This window comes from Cetorhinus maximus, chromosome 27, assembly GCF_964194155.1.
Source record: "Cetorhinus maximus chromosome 27, sCetMax3.hap1.1, whole genome shotgun sequence".
NCBI classification, from domain to species: domain Eukaryota; kingdom Metazoa; phylum Chordata; class Chondrichthyes; order Lamniformes; family Cetorhinidae; genus Cetorhinus; species Cetorhinus maximus.
Genome location: NC_135905.1, coordinates 19,228,649 through 19,255,673, shown reverse-complemented (window position 1 = coordinate 19,255,673; position 27,025 = coordinate 19,228,649). Strand labels below are relative to the sequence as shown.

Below are 27,025 nucleotides of genomic sequence, written 5' to 3'. Positions count from 1 at the left end.
TGTGGCAACCAGAATTGCACGCAATATTCCAAGTGTGGCCTAACCAAGGTTCTATACAGCTGCAGCATGACTTCCCAGCTTTTATACTCAATACCCCTGCCGATGAAGGCAAGCATGCCATATGCCTTCCTGACTACCTTATCCACCTGCGTTGCCACTTTCAGTGACCTGTGGACCTGTACACCCAGATCCCTCTGCCCGTCGATGCACTTAAGGGTTCTGCCATTTACCGTATAATTCCTACCTGTATTAGACCTTCCAAAATGCATTACCTCGCATTTGTCCGGATTAAACTCCATCTGCCATTTCTCCGCCCAAGTCTCCAACCGATCTATATCCCGATGTATCCTTTGACAATCCTCTTCACTATCAGCAACTCCTCCAACCTTAGTGTCGTCTGCAAACTTACTAATTAGCCCAGTTACATTTTCCTCCAAATCATTCACGTATACTACAAACAGCAAAGGTGCCAGCACTGATCCCTGCGGAACACCACTAGTCATAGCTCTCCATTCAGAAAAGCACCCTTCCACTGCTACCCTCTGTCTTCTATGACCAAGCCAATTCTGTATTCATCTTGCCAGCTCACCTCTGATCCCGTGCGACTTTACCATCTGTACCACTCTGCCATGAGGGACCTTGTCAAAGGCCTTACTGAAATCCATGTAGATAACATCCACTGCCTTTCCATCGTCAATCATCTTTGTCACTTCCTCGAAAAACTCGATCAAGTTAGTGATACACGACCTCCCCTTCACAAAACCATGCTGCCTCTCACTAATACGCCCATTTGCTTCCAAATGGTAGTAAATCCTGTCACGAAGAATCTTCTCCAATAATTTCCCTACCACTGACGTAAGGCTTACTGGCCTGTAATTTCCTGGATTATCCCTGCTACCCTTCTTAAACAATGAAACAACATTGGCCAATCTCCAATCCTCTGGGACCTCACCCGTAGCCAGTGAGGATACAAAGATTTCTGTCAAGGCCCCAGCTATCTCCTCCCTTGCCTCCCTCAGTACTCTGGGGTAGATCCCATCTGGCCCTGGGGACGTATCCACCTTTAATATTCTTCAAGATGCCTAACACCTCTTTTTTGATCTCAACTTGATCCAGGCTATCTACACACTCTTCCCTAAACAAATCGACCGCTAAGTCCTTCTCTTTGGTGAATACTGATGAGAAGTACTCATTTAGTATCTCTCCTATTTCTTCTGGCTCCACACATAGATTCCCACCTCTGTCTCTGTGTTGACCTACCCTTTCCCTGGCTACCCTCTTGCTTTTTACATATGTATAAAAGGCCTTGGGATTTTCCTTAATCCTGGTTACCAATGACTTTTCATGACCCCTTTTAGCCCTTCTGACTCCTTGCTTAAGTTTCTTCCTACTTTCTTTAAATTCTCCACGGGCTTCATCTGTTTCTAGCCTTCTAGCCCTTACGACTGCTTCCCTTTTCTTTTTGACTAATCTCACAATATCCTTCGTTATCCAAGGTTCCTGAAACTTGCCATATTTATCCTTCATCCTAGCAGGAACATGCCGGTCCTGAATTCTTATCAACTGACGTTTGAAAGCCCCCCACATGTCAGTTGTTGATTTGCCCTCAAACATCCGCCTCCAGTCTAGATTCCTCAGTTCCTGCCTAATATTGTTATAATTAACCTTCCCCCAATTAAGCACCTTAACCACAGGACTCCTGTTATCCTTATCCACCAGTACCTTGAAACTTATTGAATTATGGTCACTTTTCCCGAAATGCTCTCCTACTGAAACTTCGACCACCTGGCCGGGTTCATTCCCTAATACCAGGTCCAGTATTGCCCCTTACCTAGTTGGACTACTTACATATTGTCTCAGGAAGCCCTCCTGGATGCACCTTACAAATTCTGCACCATCCAAACCCCTAGCACTAAGTGATTCCCAGTCAATATAGGGAAAGTTAAAATCACCCACCACAACTACCCTATTGCTTTTACATCTTTCCAAAATCTGCCTACATAACTGTTCCTCAATCTCCGGCCGGCAATTGGGAGGCCTATAGTAAACCCCCAACATTGTGACTGCACCCTTCCTATTCCGGAGCTCTACCCATATTGCCTCGCTGCATGAGCCCTCCGAGGTTTCCTCCTGTCGTACAGCTGTGATATTCTCCTTAACCAGTAGTGCAACTCCCCCACCTCTTCTACATCCCCCTCTATCCTGCCTGAAACATCTAAATCCTGGAACATTTATCTGCCAATCCTGTCCATCCTTCAACCAAGTCTCTGTAATAGCAATAACATGATAGTCCCAAGTACTAATCCAAGCTCTAAGCTCATCTGCCTTGCCTGTTATACTTCTCGCATTCAAACAAATGCATTTCTTTGCTTTGACTCCCCCTGCTGAACAACAGAGCCAGCCGTGGTGCCACTGCTCTGGCTACTGCTGTTGTTTTCCCTTGATAGCACCCCCCCAACAGTATCCAAAACAGTTTACCTGATAGAGAGGGGGACAGCCACAGGGAATTTCTGCACTGACTGCCTGCCCCTTCTAGCGGTCACCCATCTATCTGTCTGTACCTTGGGTGTGACCACGTCTGCAAAACTGTCTGTGATGCTTTCCGCCACCTGAATGCTCCTAAGTGCATCCAACTGCTGCTCCATCCGATCCATGCGGTCTGTGAGGAGCTGCAATTGGGTATACTTGCTGCAGACGTAGTTGTCCGGGACACTTGAAGCGTCACAGATTTCCCACATCCCACAGGTGAAGCACTTCACCTCAGCAACTGCCATTTCTAGAACTATTTAATAAATTAATTTAAATCTAATAACTGCTTATTGACTTCTTATTAACTATACATTCCCTAGGGCTAGATTTCTACTATAAATGCTAAATTCTAAGAACAGTAATCCCCTGCTTCTGGTCTAGATACCCTCTACTTATTAATTAAGTAATTAGTATTAGTTGAGTAAGCATTGAGATTCCTGGAGAAGCTGGCGTTTTTACTCTTTTGGGATATTTTGCAAGTTTTGAGACAGGCAGCAGTCAGATTTAACGGCATGATTGTGGACATTCATGGGATGTTTGCAGTATGTTAAATCATTTTTTCTAAACTTCAGGTCTCCGTCTGGCATTTTAGCAATTGCTAGTTAACAGTACAGTCATCATCACTGCATCATCGGTGTATTGATTGCAGTGATGAAGTAACAAAGAAGCATTCTAGTGTTTTATTGAGGGAATGATTAAACTTTTCACATGAATGCAGTCAATGCATTCTAATTGTCATATAATAATTGCTGCCCTCAAAGGGCTATAGGGACAGACAGGGCAGGGAAATGGGATTAAGTGGATTCCAGATAGCTGGCTGAGGTGGAATGTCCGAATTTCTTCCCTCTGTATTCTGTGAAATCGCCTTACAAATTGTTAATAATCTGCCATGAATTGTCAGAGGCCTTCCCAAAGTTAATTTAAAATAATGCCCTCCTAATGCTTCACACATTTTTAAAGATATACTGTGATACCAGAAAATTAGCATTCTGCATTTTTGATACTTAACTTCAACCTGTCATGTCTCTGAGATTCCAACGCAGCGAGTTGCCAACTTGTCTGATGTGTCATGTGAAGCACAAATGAAGTCAAAATGCTTACTTGTTGGGAAAGTTGAAAAAAACTGTTTAATCTTAGGTTTTGTAAATGGGGCTTTATAGCTAAATATCTAGGCGATGGTGCTTAGCATGGGCAAATCATTGGTTAATATATTGTGTCCAGTTTTGGAAACCCTACTTTAAGAAGGTATGGAAACCACAGAGAGAGCACATTTACTAAGCTGAATCCTTACCACTCACCTGGATGGATACAATCATAACAATTGAGAGAAACTGACCACCATCCAGGACAGAGCAGTTTGCTTGACCGGAGCACACGACTCAATATTCACCCCCTTCATCCATCCTATCATACCAGCATACTGTGTCAGCAGTACATATGAACTGCAGGCTGCAAGTCAGCAATTTACCCAGCTTTGTTCAACAGCACCTTCCTCCATTGTGACCTTAACCACTAAAAAGGAGAACAGCAATGTTGTGGGGATACTATTGGTCCAAGTTTCCCCCAAAACCCAAACCACTAACTTGGGGATATGTCACTATTCCTTCAACATTGATTGGACAATATCCTTGAATTCCTTTTATTAACACTTTCACCTTAAGGACTGTAGGGGTTCTTGGAGAAAGTCCATTACCCCTCCTCGGGGCATGTTGGTTTGGGCAATAAATGTAGCCTCGCCAACATCAACCATATCCCAAAAACAAATAAATAAACTTATGCAAGGATGAGAAGCTTTAGTTAAGATGTGAGACTGGAGGAGCTGAGGCTTTTTTTATTGTTGTAGGGAACATTAAGTACTGATTGGTGGTATTGAAATTTAGAAGGTGTTTTGATGAGGCCAATGGAGAAAAACTGCATCACGCTTTGATGAGATGGCAACTAAAGGGCTTAAACTTATGGCCATCACCAATACAAGAAATTAAGTTTTTAACCTATAGGAAATGGAATGTCTGAACAGAAGGAGTGATAAGTTTCCAGAAAGGAAGTGGATAAATATTCAAAAAATGAAACTATTAAAAGGGTAAAGTAAAAGTCCGAAGAGTGGAATGAGAGGATTAGCTCATTCGTAGAGCTGCCATAGGTGTGATGAGCACTTTTTAAAAATCAGCAAAGAGGGTAATTGTTATGTAGGGTATCACAACCAAATTCAATTGCTATCCTCATCCCGTATGCATTGCAGCAAGATGCTGATCATGACTTTCTTTGCTTTCTCATCGCCCGAGCCAGTAATTCTGAGGGTAATTTGTCCTGTTACTGCCTCTCTGACTGAGATCAGTAGAGGCCAAGGAATTAAGCTGGGATCAGCCCTAATATAGCTTTGTAATAAACCTTAAGAAGCTAAATGGGAATAAAAAAAAATTAAATAAGAATAATCTTTAAGTATCACTGTGATTTAAATAAAAGTGGAAGAAAATTCTTTTCATGGTATTCAACAGTGTTTGAGGCAGATCATAGGAGTGCATTTTCAATTTGGTCAACTTAACATTTAGTTGCAATGAACAATTTTAGCTGTCATTTTAAAAAATAAAATCTTTGGATTTTTTGTATTTTCCCACTCTGGATTTACTTTTTTATTCAGAGTTTACCCTAATTTTTCTGGAATTGACTGGTGGTTTCAGACTGTTGTGGTTTAAGGTTCAATCATTTTCAGCTGTTGCTACTTTGCTGGTCTATCATCCACTGAATTTCTCAAACTTGCCTAGTTTTATAAGTTCCGCCCATGAACCATGGCTCTTGCACTATTCCTGGCTGGTTACACAAACTTTTAGTTAAAGCATAACTGTGGCATTTGTCACTGATGAGTTGGAGAATGGATTCTTTAAATGAAAGCGGTTAAATAACCACCACTTGGAAACTGTTCTCTTTTAAGGATGCAATACTGAAGTATAATGCAGGATATGCCAGGAAATGGGACTTCACTATCCTGAAAAACCTTTGTACTGAGGTAAGAATGTGAATCTATACTGTGCAGTTTGGAAACCCATTTTGCACTTTTATAAGTGGCAATATTAGACCAACGTAACATATAGATTTATTAAAAAATTATGTAAATTGTACTTTCACTTTATTTTTAAATAATTTCAATATTCTTCCCTATATGGTGATGACATTCGCTAAAATTAACTGGAATACTTTACCTTTATTGAGTATATTAGTAATTTTAATGGCTACATTAGGATGAACTGGCACTCCCTGCCAAAACCATTTAGATTCTGAACGTTAAGTTTTTATTTTCTTCTTAAAATGTAACAGAAAACCTTTAGAAATTCTGTAATTTTTAAAATTATACTTCAAGGGCTCCTCAGGTAACATGATTAGGCAATGGGGGACCGCCAGTGGAGATGGTGGTAGGGAAGAAAGTGGGATTAGATAATCTGTCCCTGCTACATTTCTGCATGCCTTTTGAAAGCTCGGTCACAGGCTGTGCACGCTGGTGGCATTGGAAATCGCCTCGAATCAGAAAACGATGGGTGTTGTGGTAGCAAACTAGTGTTCCTTAAACACAAGATCTTTTCTCTCCTTAAATCTTTTCCCAGGAATGGATAGTGGGTACAGCTAGAAGGAACTGTGAAACATAGATCTTTCATATAGTTGTCTTCTATGTGAATTTATAAAGGAGCAGTATGTCAGGACAACAGTAGCTAAGGCCTGAGTGTGTTTTGTTATGCAATCTACTTAGCTCAAATTATGCAATTCATTTTTTAAAGCACAATGCTTACTCTGGTGTATTATGTTATTTCACATTATTGGATAATCCAAATATTTTAGTGTAGGAGAACTTTGAATTATCAGGGGACAGTACCCTGCCTTTGAAATTTTACATGCCATTCGTGAAAGGTGTAAATTAAGTTTTGCTGTGTTTTGTTTTGTTCATCCAAGTCGTCATATATTTTTAAACCAAATGCTGTCAAGACTCAAACTCAAGGGTATGTTTGGAATTTCAGACAGTTAACCAACATAGCATGGACGGAGATACTTCCTGGGTTCTGTGTAGTTAAAAGGGGAGAAATATTCGAAGCTCTACGCAAAAGTATTCTCCCACTTAACCCCTCTCCCTGTGTGTCACACTCTGCTGGTGAAGAGTTTAATGTGGTTCCAGGCCTTTGTGCCTGCCATTGTTGAGTATTGCAACTTGACTTCTTTTAATTTTCTCATTCCTCTTATTAGTCATGCCCTTCTTGCTATCCCCTGTATTGCGAATGTGAATCACTGTAGTGTGTGGTATGAGAGATGCAGTTTGTAGCTATCCTTGAGGTAACTAAATGAAGCCTTAGCAATGCAGCTAGTGGATTTCTGTAAGCTCTGTGTTTGAGCAAATGTAATATTGCTCCCATACTGACATATTATTTCTGAGAATTCCTTACTGAATCCAGTTGCCATTCTTTTTCTCTGATACAGCAGGACTAATCCAACGATAACTCATTTTCATATCTTTAACATTTATCAAGCTCCACAGTACTTGCACAGAAATTCAATGTAGGAAGAGGTCAGACAACAGAAGGTACACAAACCCCAGAGAGTGGGATCTCTATTGACTGTCATTAAAGTTGTCAAGATCCCCATAAAATGCAGATGGCCCATTAACATTTTAGAATTTCCCCATGCAAATTTAATGTGCTGGTTTAGTTTCCTGAGTGTGTATTTTTAAAAACTTTCTAGAACCATTAGGTAAGTATTTGCAATTTTGATGGAAGATTCTTCAGTTTCAGAAACATTTGACTGTACATTTTCATGTGAAGGTGGTTACGCATATCAGTAAAATGAATCGGGAAAATGATCAGTCTGTTGCGTGGTTCAAAGTAATACCTCATGATTATTAAGTATACCTGCAAGTTCTTTCACTATCTCTAGCTGGACTGAAGGATAAGGTTGTCGTCTTTCCCCCTTTTGCTGGTACCTGATACATTTTGGATTAAAAAGAATAAGTTATAAATGCTGGAAATCAGAACTATTAAAAAAAATTTAAAAATGCTTGAAATATGCACTAAGTTTGTAAGAATCTATTTCGGTGTACACCCTTCAGAACTGAAAGCTGAACATTAAGCAGCCAGTGATTCATATCAGAGCATGAAGTAAAATTGCATAGAAGTTACAACATAGAAACTGGCCAATTCCAATCCAAGCTTGTCCAACCTTTTCGCTTGGGGGTGACATTTCCACTTTTTTCTCACTCAAGGGGCTGATGAGCAAATTTCAGAAAGACAAGTATTAGCACAGGTATAAACTGAATTTCAAAAAAACGTTGGGGTGTTAAAATAAACAATTGTTCAGCAAAAATAAAGCAATGTCATAGCAATAAAGTAAGTTTTTTTTAAAAAAGCAACTAAAAATCACCACACACACGCACACTCACTCCCATGACCACTCCCACTCATTCATTCACTCTCTCACTCCCACATACACTCACTCACTCTCTTTCACTCTCACATACACACACACACGCACTCATTCCCACTTGTGCGCATGTGCAAACACACTATCTCTCACTCACTCCCCCTCTCCCACTACCTCTCTCGTTCACTCCCTCCAGCCTCTTTCTCTCTACCCCTCCCCCCACCTCTTCTGACCTGGGCCTCCACAGCCATCTCACTACCAGGCCTCATTCATGAGTGTGCGCAGTATATAGCGAGCAATGATCTGGTTAGGGTAGCCATTATCCTGCAGAATGGCTTTGATGCGCCCTATTTCAGCATCAAGCTTGCAGGGTGAGCTGATGGCTCTGGCCCTATTTACGAGCTTGCCAATAAGGCCAATCTTATAGCGTGTGGAACAGTGTGAATCCCAATGCGCATATTGACTTGCTGTAGACAGTAGTAGAGAAACCATTGGCAGATTTCTTAACCAGCACGCCAAGGAAAGGGAACTCATTTGACTGCTTAATTCAAAGGTGAACCTGAGTCCAGGACGAAGCCCTTTAAGGTGCGTAAGGAATACACACAGCTGCAGATTCAAATATAGCAAACATATCATCTACGTATCGGAATAATGCAAGAGGTAGAAGGTTTGAGGATGCTTTTCTTGTAGAAACCGATGAAGGTGTTTGGTGAGAACTGGGCCCAGAGGGGATCCCATGGCAATGCCATCTATTTGAGCATACATAGTGTCATTAAAATGGAACTCAGCTGCACAAGTTGCTGAGTTCATAATTTCAGTGAATACAGATTCAGACATCGGAAGTGTGTCTAGATTGCCATGATATAGTGACACGGTGCAAATGCCTAAAGCTTCCTTGAGTGGTACATGGGTGAATAGGCTAGCAATGTTGAACGATCACATGGACACTATCGATAGCAATCCCTTGCCAAGGTGTCAGAATCCTTAACCGTGTATGTGGAAAACTTGCTCAGAACTGATTGTGGCAACTCGCCCAACCATTTGGCCAATTCATGTTATGCAGAACCAGTCATGGATAAGATGGGGCATAAATGGACATATGTTTGGAGGGTTGGGTAACCCATGCATACGCGGATGCAGTGAGGGCAATTCTTATCAAATATATCACCTGGCAGCTCCTTATTCTTACACAAGCTCAACAAGCGTTTTTGTAACTTGCTGTCGAGCAAAGCTGTCCAGTCATGCCTAGCGGCCGGTCCAGTGGATACGATTTTAGAAGCGTCGTTAAGAATGGCATTTGTTTTGTTGATATAGTCACACTTGTTGAGGATGACTATTCCAATCCCTTTGTCGGGTTTGCAGAATTGTATGTCTAGGTTGGCCTTGAGGCCTCGCAATGCTACCAGACATTCACGTTGCATGTGAAAATCAACCAAGTCGCTCAGAACCCTGCAATATGAATGCACTAGATACTAGATCAGCTAGGCGTTCTTTCAACAATTCAGATCTTCAGTGAATGCTGGTTTGTGGCGGGACAGCTGGGAGTAGAGGAGTTCAAACTCAGCAGATACCTCTTGTTTGATGTGGGACGAAGGCACACCAAAATTTAAGCCATGTGCAAGAACAAACTCCTTGCCTTCAGAGAGTTTATGGTCAAAGAAATTTACTACATGCTTGGTGTCATTAATTGTGCTGCCAAACCTCTTCTGCTCAAGCAAGTTTACAGTGTGGGTGTGTTTCAAGCAGGTGTTGTTTATGGTGCGGTCATCTACTGAGGCAATATAGTGGCACAAGTGGATCAAATAGAAATATGAAAGAAATTTGCGCACCTCAGACCAAGCACAGTGGGCATGGTGTAAATTATTATCCATTGGACCTGCCACTAAGCATGACTGGAAGCCCTGCTCAAAAGCAAGTTACAAAAAAGCTTGTGGGCTTGTGTAAGAGTAACAAGTTGCCAGGTGGTTTTATGATGGGATTCGCCCTCATGGCTCACTGCATCTGTGTATGTATGGGTTATCCAAGACACACAGAAGTAATGTTCCTTTATGCCCTATCCTATCCATGACTGGTTCTGCACAACCAGTTCTGAGCAAGTTTTCCATGTGCATGGTTAAGGATTCTTTCACCTTTACTAAGACCATACAGGACTAGCATATCGATAGTAATGCTTTGTTCATGTGCTCATTCGACATTGCTAGCCTATTCACCAATGTACTGCTCAAAGAAGCTATAGACATTTGCACCAACTTGCTATATAATGGCAATCTAGACACACTGCTGATGTCTGAATTTGTATTCATTGAACTTATGAACTCAGCAACTCGTGTAGTTGAGTTCAGTTTTAATGACGGCATGTATGCCCAAATAGAAAGGGTTGTTATGGGATCCCCTCTAGGCCCCGTTCTCACAAACATTACCACTGGTTTCCACGAGAAACATACCTTCAATGGAATTACACCAAACCTCCTACCCTTTGCCTATTTCTGATACATAGATGATATGTTTGCTGTATTTTAATCCGCAGCAGCATGTAAGAATTTCTTTACACACCTTAATAGGCTCCATCCTGTGCTCAGATTCACCTTTGAAATGGAGCAATCAAATGAGCTCCCTTTCCATGAAACACCTTAAGGTGTCTCAAAAATTTGAGCAGCAGGTGAAGCTAGCCTTTGCATGCTGTTACTATGCAGTAGCAACACGAGTGATATTCTCCACTAACAGGATGCTGCTGTCAAGCCAAAAAGACATTCTGCCTATCACAGAAATGAGTAACAAGGTGTATGAATTTCAGTGCCAGCGTGATGCCAGATATGTAGGCCGTACATCCACAACTGTCAGATTGTATGAACAGCACGTCCCTTTGGCTGTTCGCAACAAGAACAATACTAACTACCCAACCAGCCTGTGCTTGCAAAACTCAAGACAGGGCAGAATCATACCAGATTTAAACTAAGTGCAGTAGCAGGCAGGAAAAATGACAGCTTTTCACGCTGTATCACCCCAAACCCGCCTGGGATACACGACATTTCAATGGTGGGCGGGCTCCAATTCACCTGCCACGCCGTCACCTCGTCGCTTCATCGCGCCAGACACCGCATTTAAAGTTTAGCCGCGCTCTGTGCTTCCAGCCCAGGACTGCAGCAAAGAAGATATGCTCCCGAAAGGCAAGAAGACTGCAGCCCTCGAGCTCCTTTTAGCTGACATGGAGGCCCGTTGTGATGTCCTCTGGCCGCAGCAGGGGCAGCAACATTACCACTCTGGCTTGATAGGCGATGGCAATGGTCATCTGTGCAGCCAGGGTATGACGACTATCTCATCACTCAAAACTCACACACTCAAACCCAACATGCATTCACTGGCATCTCACTCACTGCCAGCTCAAGTAACGTCACCACCCATTCTCTCACCCACCCTCACATGTCTATCTGGCCTCATCTCCTCTGGAGACTGCCTCCTCATCCCTCATTGTCTTGAGGCCACTTGCACAGATCAACATGTGCCCCCACATGCACCCTGGGATATTCTCCTTACCCAGTACAGCCCTCATCCTGCAGCTTGTTCTCTTGCCTGAGGCCACTTCTTCCCCCTTCCCCAAGCAAACCCTAGCCTAGCAGCTGTTGAAAAGCCACCCACATATGGCTGATCTGGTAGGTAGAGACCTGCCTGTGAACCCCCACTAAAAGTGATGATGTGCTATCTGTGAAACCTGGAGCTGATGACAGTGAGAGCTGACCGACGTAAGGTAGACAAAGAAACCTTGAAGTCTGGAACGAAGTGCAGTCTGCCAAATGCATGCCTGATATATGCTGTTGTGAAACGTGTTGAGTGTTTTTGCACCGACGTGGGCTGACGATCCAGCGGGAGGGGGGCATGAGACGGCAGGCTGGCCTTATGATGATATGCTGATGTAGTACGATGAGGTTCCCGACATTCAATGGCAGGGAATGCGGCCCGCCATCAACAGGGTGAACGAACGATCACAAACTGGTTTCATGATGTCGTGAAACCGATTTTTGGCCTTTTCGCCGTGTTGTCCATTCACATCATCGATCATGCCCAATGCCAGCGAGCACGGAAAATCCTAGCCATTGTGTCCAACATTAGATGTGATTCTGCAATTGGACAGCATTGCTAAATGATCCTGATTGTGCTAAGAATTACACTGAAAAACAATTTAAGATTGTCAGCCAGGCTCGCAATGTGGCCCACTTACGCATGCTGGAAGTTACTTATATTCACACACAGGGCCCTTTGCAGACAGAAGCAGCATGTCGACACATTATGCCCTTTTCAACTAAACAAGAACTGGGGGCGATAGCCATTCCCTGGTTCTTTGTCCATGACAATTCCTTGAGCAGAGTCAACGTGTCTGGTTTGAATTTGAACAAAAAGCTTGGCAGTTAACTGTTTCCTGCTGCATTCCCCATGGCAATGCCTCTACCAATCAGCAGTCCCTTCTCATGCATTATAAACTGTTGTTCCCTTTGCTGTTGGTATTTTCTTGTGAGCTGCCTTGATGAATGCAAGAGGAAAAGCTTCAATAACGTGTGTCTTTTTCAACAATATTCAAGTTCTGTACTACCAAATGACTAAGAATAAAATATGCAAATCTTCCCTATCAAAGCTGGGTATGTTGTCATAAGGTTGAAACAACATTTTAAATATTTGTACTAGCTCCTAGGTTTTTAGTTTGCTTTAACTAGACATGTTGATAACATTCATAAAAATAGTACGATAGAGAATGCTCGCGTCCACTTAGGAATATTTTGTCTAATACAGGCTAAAAATCTGTAACAGTTCGAATATTCTGTGCTCCATTTATCCAGGCAGAAACAGCTCACAGGTTTGTACCTCTTTAACGTGCACTGAATACAAGTCTCAATCTTGTTCAATAAGGCAAAATGCGTTCAAATTAAGAGGCTATTCCACAAATGATATTACATCATTGCCACCAGCAAAATGCTTTACACCAATGGCAATTTCTTGGCTTCATAGATTTGTACAATCCTTGATCAATAACTTAATAAATGTTGGCATAGATTTAACAGAGGTACATGCTCACTGGGGCATTAACATCCCTTGTTCTGCATGCATTGCTGCTGCTGGTGTTTCAGATATAGTGTCTGCTTGTTTTCATTTGCAGATTCAAGTTAAGGGAGCTCCCCAGGTTTTCCTTTGTTACCTAGAAATCCAAAATATACTATACATTTGTGTTTTTTTTTTTATTATTCATTTACTGGATGTGGGCATCGCTGGCTAAGCCAGCATTTATTGCCCATCCCAAATTGCCCTTGTGAAGATGGTGGTGAGCTGCCTTCTCAAACCACTGCAGTCCACCTGCATTGGTACACCCAGAGTGCTGTTAGTGAGGGAGTTCAAGAGTTTTGACCCAGTGACGGTTGAGGAATGGCAATATATTTCCAAGTCAGGATGGCGAGTGTCTCGGAGACGAATTTCCAGGTGGTGATATTCCCATGTGTCTGCTGCCCTTGCCCTTCTAGATGGTAGTGGTTGTGGGTTTGGAAGGTGCTGCCTAAGAAGTCTTGGTGAGTTTCTACAGTGCATCTCACAGATGCGTCAGTGGCGGAGGGAGTGAATATTTGTGGACGGGGTGGCAGCCAAGCGGGCTGCTTTGTCCTGGATGTTTTTGAGCTCCTTGACTGTTGTTGGAGCTGCACTCATCCAGGCAATTGGGAAGTATTCCATCACACTCCTGATTTGTGCCTTGTAGATGGTGGACAGGCTTTGGGGAGTCAGGAGGTGAGTTACTCACCACAGGATCCCTAGCCTCTGCCCTGCTCTTGTAGCCATAGTATTTATATGGCTAGTCCAGTTCAGTTTCTGGTCAATGGTAACCCCCCCCCCAGGATGTTAATAGTGGGGAATTGTGCAATGGTAATATCATTGAATGTCAAGTGGCGATGGTTAGATTTTCTCTTGGTGGAGATGGGTCATTGCTTGGCACTTGTGTGGCGTGAATGTTACTTGCCACTTGTCAGCCCAAATTCTTTACAAAAATATTGCCAAACACATACAGGGTAGTTTAATTTCCTCAAAGCAAAAGGTAAAGGGAACTTAACAGAAGTTACAGGAGCAAGAGTAGGCCATGTGACCCCCCTTGAACCTGCTAAGCCATTCATTAAGATAATGGCTGATCTTCTACTTCAACTCTACTTTCCTTATTGATTCTCAAATCCTTTGGGAAAATCAGGGGTAAGGAAGAATGGGGAATAACTGTACGAGCATGAGCTTGGAGAAGGAAATTGGAGAACAGTGCTGGTGTGAACTGGTGTTGCAGAAAATTAGAAAGTTTACACCATTATACAAGCTGTTGTGTGCAAATTGCATTAATGCGAATATAAATGGTTGAGAAACTAAATAAACATAAAAGGGAATCCAGAAGTCTTCTATAGACATATAAATAGTGGTAAACGGAGGAGTGGGGGCTGATTAGGGACCAAAAGGGCATTAACGCATGGAGGCAGGGGATATGCCTGAGGTATGAAATAAATACTTTGCCATCTGTCTTTACAAGGAAGAAGATGCTGCACAAGTAATGGTGAAAAAGGAACTAGTTCAGAAAGAAGGATTTACAATTTTTCAATTGGAGGAGGTATTGTATAGGCTGTCTGTACTTAATGTTGATAAGGCACCAGGACCGGATGAGATACATTCAAGGATACTGAGGGAAGTGAGAGTGGAAATTTCAGACACTAGCCATAATTTTCCAATTTTTCTTCAATTCAGGGATGGTGCAAGAGGACTAGAGAATTTCAAATGTTACACCCTTGTTCAAAAAGGGTGTAAAGATAAGCCCAGCAATTACAGCCAAGTCAGTTTAGCCTCAGTGGTGGGGAAGCTTTGAGGAACAATAATTTGGAACAAAATTAATAGTCACTTGGGCAAATGTGAGTTAATTAAGGAAAAGCTAGTAAGGATTTGTTAAGGGGAAATAATGCTTAAATAACTTGCTTGAATTTTTTGATGAAGTAACGGAGAGAGTTGATAAGGGTAATTCTGTTGTGTACATGGACTTCCAAAAATCATTTTATAAAGTGCCACATAACAGACTTTTGGGAAAAGTTATAGATCATGAATGAAAGGGACAGTAGAAATTTGGGTATGAAATTGGCTGATTGACAGAAAACAGTAGTGATTAATGGTTATTTTTTGGACCGGAGGAAGGTTTATAATGGAGTACTCCAGAGATCAGTGTTAGGACCCTGCTCTTCCTGATATATGTTAATGATCTAGACCTTGATGTACAGGGCATAATTTCAAAATTTGCAGGTGATACAAAACTTGGAAGTATTGTGAACTGTGAAGAGAAAAGTGGAGAACTTCAAAAAAACATAAGATAAAAGCAAAATACTGCGGATGCTGGAAATCTAGAACAAAAACAAAAATACCTGGAAAAACTCAGCAGGTCTGACAGCATCTGTGGAGAGGGGTACAGTTGACGTTTCGAGTCCGGACTTGAAACGTCAACTGTATCCCTCTCCGCAGATGCTGTCAGACCTGCTGAGTTTTTCCAGGTATTTTTGTTTTTGTTCAAAAAGACATAGGTTGGTGGAATGGGTGGGCGAGCGGCAGATGAAATTTAATGAGGAGAAATATGACGTGATTCATTTTGGAAGTAAGAACGCAGAGAGGCAATATAAAAGGTACAATTTCTAAAGGGGGTGTGGGAGCAGAGGGGCTTGGGTGTATATGTGCATAAATCATTGAACGTGACGGAGCAAGGTGAGAGAGAAGTTAATAAAACATACAACATCCTGGGCTTTATCAATATGGGCACAGAGTACAAAAGCAAGGAGATTATGTTAAACTTCTGGTTTGGCCTCAACTGGAGTATTGCGTTCAGTTCTGGGCACCACACTTTAAGGAGGATGTGAAGGCATTAGAGAAGGTGCAGAAAAGATTCACGGAAATGGCTCCAGGGATGAGGAACTTAAGTTGTGTCGATGTATTGGAGAAGTTGGGAATGTTCTGCTTGGGGAAGAGAAGGTTGAGAGAATATATGATGGAGGTATTCAAAATCATGAGGGGTCTGGACAAGAGTCGATGGGGGAAAAACTTCCCATTGATGGAAGGATTGAGAACCAAAGGGCACTGATTTAAAGTAATTGGCAAAAGAAGCAATGGTGACATGAGGAAAATGTTTTTCATGCTAAGAATGGTTAGGATCTGGAATGCACTGCCCAAGAATGTGATGCAGGCAGGTTCAATTGAGGCTTTCAAGAGGGAATTGAATTATAACCTGAAAAGGAAGAATGTGCACAACTACGGAGAAGGTGGGGCAGAGGCTTCAGGCAAATTGCTTCTTCAGTAAGCCAGCATAGACAAAGTGGGCTGAATACTGCCCTTCTATGCTGTAACCATTCTATAATTATTGAAAATTAGCAGAATTAGTGTTGCAAGATCATTCTGATGTAACATCTTCCCAGTCTTTTTATTGTCTGAAAAATTAAATGCACATCATTAGGGTAATTAAAAATCAGTTTTTCCCAATTTCAATTGAAAAAGTTGCATTTTTCTTGAGCGGTGAAATGTAAAACAGATTTATGTCTCTGATTTGAGATATGTGTCACATTGTTTTCTGGCCAAGATTCAGGGCCAATTAAACATGTCCACCACTTCCAAGATGTCAGCATGTATGTTGCACAATGATGTACATACAAACATGGAGCAGGAGCAGGCTATTCAGCCTCTCAAGCCAAGAAATGAAAGCAGTAGACATGGATTTTTGCAAGGGGAGCTGGATGTTCTTTGGGTTGTGCTGTAGGGCCTAAATCCTTAATTACTGCAATAAATGCCAGTCTTTAGTTCCTAATAAGGTAGATAGCAAGAAGGCCGTGCACGAATAGTTACCGCACTAGTAGATATGTGAACACTTGAAATCATCTGTTGAAGGCTGACCTGGGTTGCATATTCATTGTTTACTAAATGCAACATTGCAACTTTTCACATGTGCGTGATCTCCAGTGCTTTTATTCCACCGTCCTAGTGATGTTTAAGTGGTTGGAACTATAATAATATAAAAGGTAACTTTTTAAAATCCATTTTCCATGAATTTTTCCATTGATTTTTCTCCATTTTTCTTATATGAAAAATGAAATCAGAGAACCTGAATAAAAGCACTTTTTTAATAGGCAATAAAAACTGACTTTAATGGTCCTTGCATAATATCATTATCCGCAGTCTAATTTTCTTTCCTTGAACTAATTTCTGTTGTGCTTAGTCCCAGTGATGAACTGTGACAAATCATTACATCTCTTCTATTAATCTGTGGTGGCTTGAAGAAAAAGCATGCTTTGATTTATTTTAAGTTACTGTCTGCCTGTTACTGTTCATACAATCAAAAATAATGATTTTAGTAAAAGCAAATGCTGATGCAGATGCTGGAAATCTGAAATAAAAACAGAAAATGCTAGAAAAACTCAGCAAGTCTGACAGCATCTGTGGAAAGAGAAACAGGGTTAACGTTTTGAGTCCGGATCATACATTTTCCTGTATTTTCTGTTTTTATAATTTTAGTAGTTGTGAATCACTTTTTATTTAATACTACAATCAAAAGTGATTTTTTAAATTGTATTTTCCAAGCTGAGAAAAGTCTAGAGAAAAGTACCCCTATGTGACTTGTGAAAATATGTCCCACCTGCATTGAAAGACAGTGATTTTATTTGTGTCAAGGAAAGTCGTCATTCCAGGACTACTACCCTCCTCAGCCACTTTGGTAATGTTGGTTATTTGGAAGGGTCACCTAAAACCTGTGCCAGTTTTCTTTCGTTTGAGAGTGAATACAGACTACCAGCCCTTTATTAGCTGAGAATGCTGTTTTACACAGCCCTGTGGTGTGCTTTTGCCGAATGGCTTTAGGTTGTCTCCCAAGCTGAACAAAGAAGTTGTCCATACTTTTTATGATACTGCTTCACTTTCAACATTTGTAGCAGGCTGCTCATCAGTAAATTGTGCCTCATGAACAAAGAGCACCTACCTTAAATATAAACAGGAAGTGCTGAAAATATTTAGCAACTCAGGCAGCTTCGTGAAGAAAGAAATAGTTTCGGGCTGCTGACCTTTCAGATTGTGCATCTGAGGTTGTGCAGCCCAGGGCTAGCAATTTCTTTATTTTGCATGAAGTTTTGGAATGGAATATGCACAATTTTCGCAGTGCCTCCGACCAATTCAGAAGCAGAAATATGCTGAGACCTGAATTTAAAGGGTTTAAATTGCTACAGTACATTTCATTTAAATGTGCTAAGTTAAAGAAGGAAAGAAGAAAAAAACTTGCATTTATATAGCATTGTTCGGGACCTCAGGATGCCACAAAGTGCTTTACAACCATTGAAGCGCTTTTGGAATGGAGTCACAGTTGTAATGTAGGAAAATTGGCAGCCAGTTCTAGGGCCTTTGCTGTTGCTTTCTTAGTCCAACAGTTAGGAGACATCGAAGAGTGGTTCAAAGTTATTTTCATTCCTTCACTGAAAGAAATATTTGACTGTTTGCTTTGATAGCACAGCTCGCACCCAGAAATCAAATGTTTACACTGCAGCTTGCTGCAATGTGCTACCTGTCTCTAATCTATTATGGAATTTTGTGAATCACTTAATATGTTGCTTTGTAGATACTGAAGCATCATAAGCTCAGAAGTGGGAATGTTCGTTGAATGCACAATGTTCACCATTCACGATGACTCAGATGCTGAAGCAGTCCATGCCCAAATGCAACAAGACCTGGACAATACCCAGGCTTGGGCTGACAAGTGGCAAGTAACATTCACGGCTCACAAGTGCCAGATAATGACCATCTCCAACAAGAGAGAATCCAACTGTCGCCCCTTGATATTCAATGGCATTACCATTACTGAATCCCCCACTATCAACATCCTGGGGGTTACCATTGACCAGAAACTGAACTGGACTAGCCATATAAATACTGTGGCTACAAGAGCAGGTCAGAAGCTATGAATCGTGCGAGGGTTAACTCACCTCCTGACTCTCCAAAGCCTGTCCACCATTTACAAGGCACAAGTCAGGAGCGTGATGGAACTTGCCTGGATGAGTGCAGCTCCAACAACAGTCAAGGAGCTCAAAAACACCCAGAATAAAGCAGTCTGCTTGATTGGCACCCCATCCACAAACATTCACTCCATCCACCATCGACGCACAGTAGCAGCAGTGTACCATCTAAAGATGCACTGCAGAAATTCATCAAGGCTCCTTCAACAGCACCTTCCAAACTCACAACCACTACAATCTAGAAGGGCAAGGGAGCAGATAGATGGGAACACCACCACCTAGAAGCTCCCCTCCAAGCCACTCGTCGTCCTGACTTGGAAATATATTGCCGCTCCTTCACAATCACTGGGTCAAAATCCTGGAACTCCTTTCCTAACAGCACTGTGGGTGTACCTACATCACATGGACAGCAGCAGTTCAAGAAGGCAGCTCACCACCACCTTCTCAAGGGCAACCAAGGACAGGCAATAAATACTGGCCCGGCCAGGGAAGCCCACATCCTGTGAATGAATGAAAAAAACCATCATCAGCAGGAAGTGCTGAGTGGATGGCCCATCTCAGCCTGCTCCTGAGATCCCCAACTTCATAGATACCAGTTTTCAGACAATTCAATTCACTCCATGCGGTATTAATAAATGGCTTAAGGCACTAAATACAGCAAAAGGTGTGGATTCTAACAATATGCTGGCTGTGGTACAGAATTAGCGCTTCCTTAGCCAAGCTGTTCCAGAATAGCTACAACATTGGCTTCTACCTGAGAAATTGGAAAACTGCCCAGGCATTTCCTTCCTGCAAAAAGCCGGACAAATCCAATCCAGCCAATTACTCCTCAATCAGACTGCTCTCAATCATAAGCAAAGTGATGTAAAGTGTCATTAACAGTGCTATCAAGTCGCATTTCCTCTGCAATAACCTGCTAATCAGTGTTCAGCTTGGGTTCCGCCAGGATCACTCAGCCCCAAATTTTATTACAGCCTTGGTTCAAGCATGGAAAAAAAGAGCTGAATTCAAGAGGTCAGGTAAGAATAACTGGCACTTACATCAAGGCAGCATTTGGCCAAGTGTGGAATTGAGGTGCCCCAGTAAAATTGAAGTCAATGGAAATCGAGCAGAATGCTCTGGCTCGGGTAATACCTAGCACAAAGGAAGATGGTTGTGGTTGTTGGAGGCCAATCATCACTGAAACCAAAACTGTCATGAAAAGATGTAACTACAACAAGTAGATTGGTGAGGATGAGATCAAATAGGTTTTTGTTCTCATGTTTGTTCTCTCTCTACCTGCCATAAGCCCAAGCTGGAAGCTATGAACTTCAGGGCTCAACCAGCTCAGTCAGGAGTAGTGCTGCCAAGCCAATTTTGGTGATGGAAATTGAAGATACCTGCCAAAGTATATTCTGTGCTCTTGCTGTCCTCAGCGTTTCTTCTAAATGGTGCTCAACATGGAGGAGCACTGAACTGAGGGAGGGTGGAATGTGGTAATGAGCAGGAGGTTTCATTATCCATGTTGACCTAATGCCTTGAGACTCTGGGGTCCAGAGTCAATGTTGAGGACTCTCAGGGTCACTCCCTGTGAACTTTATATCACTGTTCCACCAGGTTTGGTAAGATCTATCCTATCAATGGGACAGCACATATGCAGGGGTGGAGATGAAGACCTCTCAGACATGAGCTGAAAGGTATGAGTCTGTGAATGCGACTGTAGGGCTGTTACTTGACTGGTCTGTGGGACAGCTCCCTCAATTTTGACACAAGTCCCCACATGTTAGTGATGAGGGCTTTGCAGGATTGACTGGGCTGGCTGTGCCTTTGTTGTGCCTGAAACTGATGCTTCGCTTGACGCCAGGAGCCCATACTCATTTATTTTAGTTACACTATGTACTGACAAACTGCTTGCCTCCTTGAATTCTGGTATAATGAGGGTGATGTATATTAAAACAAATATTGTTGAGTTGACTACATTGGCTGAAAATAAATTATATTGTTGGAAAAAAAATTGCCACATCTCCATTCATATGTGCCATGTAGTGTAAAAAAATTCAAAATGTTTACAGTGCACAAGCATTTATAATAATTGCCAAAAAAGTTCCTTAAAGATCAAACTTCTTGGTGTCCCATAAATTTTGATGCCATTGTGGGATGATTCAAATATTTTGCTTTATGAAGGGAAGCACATAGAACCAGACTTACTTTGTCAGCATATTTTGATTTGCATACATTTTTAGTTTATAAAAGCTGAATGTTGAGAGCTTTTTAAACTTACAAAGATGTAAATACAAAACTGAAAAAATGTTCATCACTATTAAGATGTAGTCTGTTGACGCTGAACCATTTATATTGCATGTGTTTCTTTTATCTAACATCATTGGGTGTAAAGTACTGTTGCGTGATGAAAGAAATGGCATAAGCTGCAATAGGGTTTATCATAATGTTGATTAACCTGAGAGATCTACCAATTGGTAAGTATAAATTTTATTTTCTTAGTGACTGACAGCTAATTAGGCAAGTCGCAAACATAGAGCATGAAATCAACAGCTGTTACTGTTGTGCTGTGTTGAAAGATGTGATGGCTCTTTCTCACAAAATAAATGCCAGTAAAATATTTTAAATGCTCAAAGTTTAACTATAAAACTAGAGTGGTTTAACACTGAAATTACAAGAGACCCAGTAATGTATTTAAATCAATCGCTTCTGCAACTGGTGACTGGTTTTAAGCAAAGTATGTACTCATCCAATAGACTGAAACCAATAAATTTAGCAGTTGTCACAAAAGTATAATAATTCTTATAATACTGTGATTTATTGTAAAAGTAGGTTAATAGTGAGGTTTGGATAGTTAGTGTGTGTGTGTGTGTGTGTAGGATTTAATTGAATTGGAGACAGCTGGTCTGGTGGCTTTGACTCATCAAAAGAAGCTAGGTTTGAAATGCTAAATATGTAAACATGGCTGAAGTCTTAGAATGTGAGGTGAGGAGAATTTGCATTTTTAGATAAATCATGATAGTTTGAATTTCAAAGAGATGGTAGGATGTTACACCTACGGAGAAGCTAGGCCAAGCAGTGTGTTTATTTTTCCCAAAGGTTACTGATAATATTAGCACCAGGAAAAGATTTATATTATGAGAAAGTTCCAAAGACACATGGGAACAATGGAATTTGCATTAAAAGGGAGAGACATGTATAAAGGAGAATGAGGCCATGTGTCAGGGAAGGCATTGTAAGATCTACCAGAAGTACGAAAAGCCTCCAATATTTGCGCATTAAGCTGCTGTCTACAGAAACCGAAGCTGGGAAAAGCCACTTTGAATTCTGCTGTCCATGGTATTGTGTTGACTTGCCTGGCTCTGTTTAAATCATTTTTTTTTTTTACTTGCCTTAACAGGGGTGTGACTGGAAGCCAGATTAATTAGGGGTTTTAGGAGTTATTTTAGTAGTGAATTGTAGACCTATGTATGTGCTTGAAACCTTTTCTTTTGTTAAATGCTTAATTTAGTTTTCTAAAAATCTCAAGTCTTGGTAGACTTATTACTTCTGAATTCAGGGCACGCATCTCAAAATAAAGTACAAATTTCCAAACCATTGTGACCACATGATCAAGTTTCCCTCGTGGATTTGATCTGCCTGGTGCATACCATCTGCTGCGAAATAACACAGTGCAGCAGTGACTGGGAATATGATTGCTGCAGTAGAACAGAGAGGGTATTTCGAAGTGGTTGCTTGCTCGTGTGATTACAGTCCAACATACTGGAATTTTGGCGTTTAAAAAAAAAACCATATACTTAGTGGGAGCATGTAAAAAGTAAGTAAATTTCAGTTGTTATGAATTGGTGAGCCAGTTTCTATTGATTTTCTTTCCACTTTACTTTCCACTCATTTTTGGATAGTTACCCTTTTGAGCTTTCCTGGTAGTTTGTAGTCCTGCTGGAGTTGTTGGATGAATTCACCTGGGGAGGTAGCAATTATATTAATGCTAACAATTTATTTTCTCAACAGGGCTGTAAAGTGAGATGTTTCCCTGTGCAGAAGCCTTAAACATTTATTTACCCCAAGGAAACATCTATACACAGACTTACAACAAGTTGAGTCAGAAGTGTAAATATAAAAAGTTGTGTCAGAGCTTGTGGGTCACATATCGGTTTTTCGAGTTAGGCAAGCAAAGGGCATATTTCACAGACATACCGGTAAACGGTCCTCAATTTTAACCAAACAAATTCTGGGTAAAAAGAACAGAGATATCCTAATGACGTAGTTGAATTTAATAAATTAATTTAAAATCGCATTTGTGAGCATACATCATCTGCGAATTTTATGCCCTGACTGAAGTTTAAAAGCTAGAACAGTCACTTCTTGAAAAATGCTATTAAGGTATATATGAGCATACGAAATAGGAGCAGAAGTAGGCCATTTGGCCCCTCGAGCCTAATCTGCCATTATAAGATCATGGCTGATCTGTTTGTGTTTCAAACTCCACATTCCTATCTACCCTCTAACTTTTGATTCCCTTGCCTTTGATTCCCTTACCTAACAATCTATCTACCTCTGCCTTAAATATATTCAATGACCCAGCCTTCTGAGGCAGAGAGTTCCAAAGTCGCACAACTCTCTGAGAGAACAATTTTCTCCTTATCTCTGTCCTATATGGGCAACCCCTAATTTTAAAACAGTGCCCCCTAGTTCTGGACTAACTGTTAGGACACAGCAGTTGGTAAAAGCTGAGTTGTTTAAATCCCAGAGAGAAACTTGAACAGCTGTCATAACCTATATTTTCAATTGATATGTTTTGAGATGCAGCTCTGAATTCAGGAATAAGGCCACCGAGCCTCAAGAGGTTCTTTATATAAAACTAAATTAAACATTTATTAATTTAACAACAAATTAAACATACACATGTCTACAAATTACTACCATAATAACTTTTAAACAAATCCCCAAATTAATCACTCCCAGGTAAATCTCCACCAAGGCAACAATAACCCATCGACTTTAAACAGACATCAGGCAAAGCACATTTGACTGTGCAAATTCAGAATGAGGTTCCTTGCAATTTGGTTCTTTGTAGACACAGTGTAGTCTTACAGGCTGCTTAGATCATAAATGCCTCTGACTTACACACACAAACTCCTTTCTGTTTATACCTAGCTTTTCCTTTGAATGTAAATTTTCCTTTGTGTTACGAGGTTTTTTAATTTTATCTCTCCTAACTATAATATCCTTTCATTCCACCAATTTTATTAGTAAAATGAAAAAAATAAACACATTGCTTGGTGTCTTCTAGCTAGGTTTTACTCCTCCTCTTGAATGCTTTATTCAACAAATGCAAATTTACCTTCTATCCTCCTTACTGTTTACCTAATTAACATCTCACACTACATCAAAGCACCCAGAATAGCTGGCTTTAATCCGATTAAGACACAGACAGTCAAACACACAAACCCCACTACAATTCCATTTTTAAAATAATTTCCAATAACATTACAGACATTAATATCTCTTCATGATACTCACTCACAAGAGGAAACATCCTTTCCATGTCCACTTTGTGAAGACCATCTTATATACTTCAATCAAGTCACCCCTCACTCTTCTATATATGCATTTAATTCAAAGGTAAAATTTTCCCACAATTATTCATTTGTCTTGTGTACAGTCATGAGGGAATGTAGTTAGAGTTCAAGAATTGTTCATTTTGTGCTATGCAGATTTCAAGCTATGGCTGTATTTACTACCTGATCTTCCTTAAGTTTTTTAAAACTAGCTTTCAGGTGGGGAAGGTTTTTGTAACACTCAACTTGTTAAAATACAGGCATTATTTCGTTGATACTGTCACCAGTTGAGGTAGATTCTTTGGTTTTAAAATGCCATTAGAGCCTCCCAGTGCATTTATTGCAATTTTTTAGAATTGTTTCACAAAGTTGATGCTTGATCTTAAAATCTGACTAAGGTGTTGTGCCCTCTAGTGGAGTAAAGGGTAATTGTGCTTTGAAACTGAATTGAAGTAGCCAAATAATGTGGATATCGGCCTGCTTCATTACAGCTTTACTTCAGATGTCAACTTGAGAATGTGTGCAGCAAAAAAAAAACAAGAATCAGTGAGAAGTAGGTGTGAAGGGCATTGAAAATGGAAAGCGGAGGGGAGGTTTCTCAATGCCAAAGCATTGTGTCTGAATAGAAGAAGCAGCAGAAACCATTAAACAATCTAGAGCATCAAATGAGCTAGCACTTTGCAAATAAAACATATCTGATGCTGTGCCTTGAACTCAAAATCTAAGTTTATAAATAAATGCATTCTGGCAAAATGTGAAAAAGTAAAGTTGCAAGTTTAAGTCATAAGGTAGGTGAGTATGAGGAAGGCCATTTGATTGTCCAAAGAAATCCAAAGTCCAAAGTAACAGAGCCACCACCTGTTTCTAAAAACAATTTTGGTTTTTGCATTCACTACTCTACTTAGATGTACGTTAAATGTTTATTTCACTCTTTGCATGAAGAAAGACTTGCTGCCGTTGATCTTAAAATTGCTATTCACTACTTTGAGCCTGTGACGTTCTCATTCTGCCAATATTTAATTTGAAATGCTGTTTTGGATTTGGCTTCACTATACCATGTCAGTATCAAGGTAGGACTTTTAAAGCCAGTTTTCAACATTGATTTCAAAACCTGGATTAATTTAATTTTTTAAGCTGAAAAGAAAATAAATAACATTTCAACTATAAATTAGGGTGAATTAAAACTTTATAGAATGCCTTGGGTTATATGTTCCTTTTACCCTCCCCTTCCCTTTCCCTTTGTTACACAACTTCCTTAAGGTCCAAAGAACTTTGAAAGTAAAATCAGTTTTAAATACAGTCAGCGAGTTGTTGCAGGGTGGACCATCATTCTTTTTGCTTCTGACCATTTATTATGAGGGGTCAGGAACTGGAAATTTCAGCTTTGTATTGCTGTGTACTTGGCTGGTACTGATTTCCAGTCTCTGATTCCTGGTAGTCAGGATGCAGTAGAAGGAAGGACCCCACTTGATCCTAAATGCCATGCAGTCGTTTTCTGAAATAAAAACAGCAAAGTGCTGGCAATACTCAGCAGATCTGGCAGCACCTTTAGAGAGAGAAACAGAGAAAATGTTTTAAGTCTGTGACCTTTCATGAGAACTTTCTAATGTCAGCTGCGAAAATGTTCTGTGTTTCTTTGAGAAGCAGCATGTTGGATCTCCAGTAGGATGCAGAAGCAAACATGAAAATCGTTCAGAGCACTTTACATTTAGTCGCTTGGTAGTAGCCCAACTTGAGTATTAACATGCTATCAAAGCCTTATACCTTTTGTTTAATTCAAAGAAGTGTGGGAGCCAATGGTTCCCTGGTGCATTCTCCCTGGCTAATTGACTAATCAGAGTCGATTTGCCAACCAATCAGCACCCTTATCTCATGCAGTGTAATTTGTTGCCCCCTTTGAAATTTGGCCTTCTTGTGTATGTCCTAATGAGTGCAAGACGAAAAGCTTTGATGCCATGTCTCTTTTTTCAGCAGTACACTTAACATATATTTTAAATAGGGAGTGGAGAATTCTTCATGTGGTAGGCACGGGCAATGAGTAAAGTTTTTCTTCAGACCTTCATTATTGCAGGTTATATTTGGTTATTTTAATGTCAATTCAGTAAACTTGCTGTATGCATATGGATTTTGTTACACGATAAACTAGCTTTATCTGATTTAAAATTGTTTGTCGTTTGATTCATTAGTTAGCAACCTTTGTTCTGAAATTTGCAGGACCCAATTCAAACAAGCAGTATGAGTAATAAAAGTCTGGAAGATTTGTTATTTATAGGCTTTATTGGATTGTTCCTGTTGTAATTCAGAGTAGCATTTATACCTGCCAGCAGATGGCACTGTTAAATCATTTTGCATATTATTGACTTAAAAAAGCAAGAACATGCATTTATATAGGATCTTTCAGTCCTCAGGATGTCTCAAAGTGCTTCACTGCCAGTGAATTGCTTTTGAAGTGTAGTCACTGATGTCACTGAGTAACCTTTACATAATTGATTAATTTCATTTGACAATGCATATGAATGATGTTCAGAAAATAAATGT

At 40.6% G+C, this 27,025-nt stretch overlaps 1 protein-coding gene across 2 annotated transcripts in view; it reads left to right on the top strand.

Moving 5' to 3' along the window:
• Positions 1–27,025, top strand: part of parga (poly (ADP-ribose) glycohydrolase a) — a 178,697-nt gene that overhangs the window by 29,745 nt on the left and 121,927 nt on the right. For both annotated transcript variants that reach the window (XM_078530846.1, XM_078530845.1), the window contains exon 7: positions 5,459–5,533. In XM_078530846.1, coding sequence (XP_078386972.1) covers positions 5,459–5,533 — 75 coding nt within the window. The remainder of the gene's footprint in view (positions 1–5,458; positions 5,534–27,025) is intronic.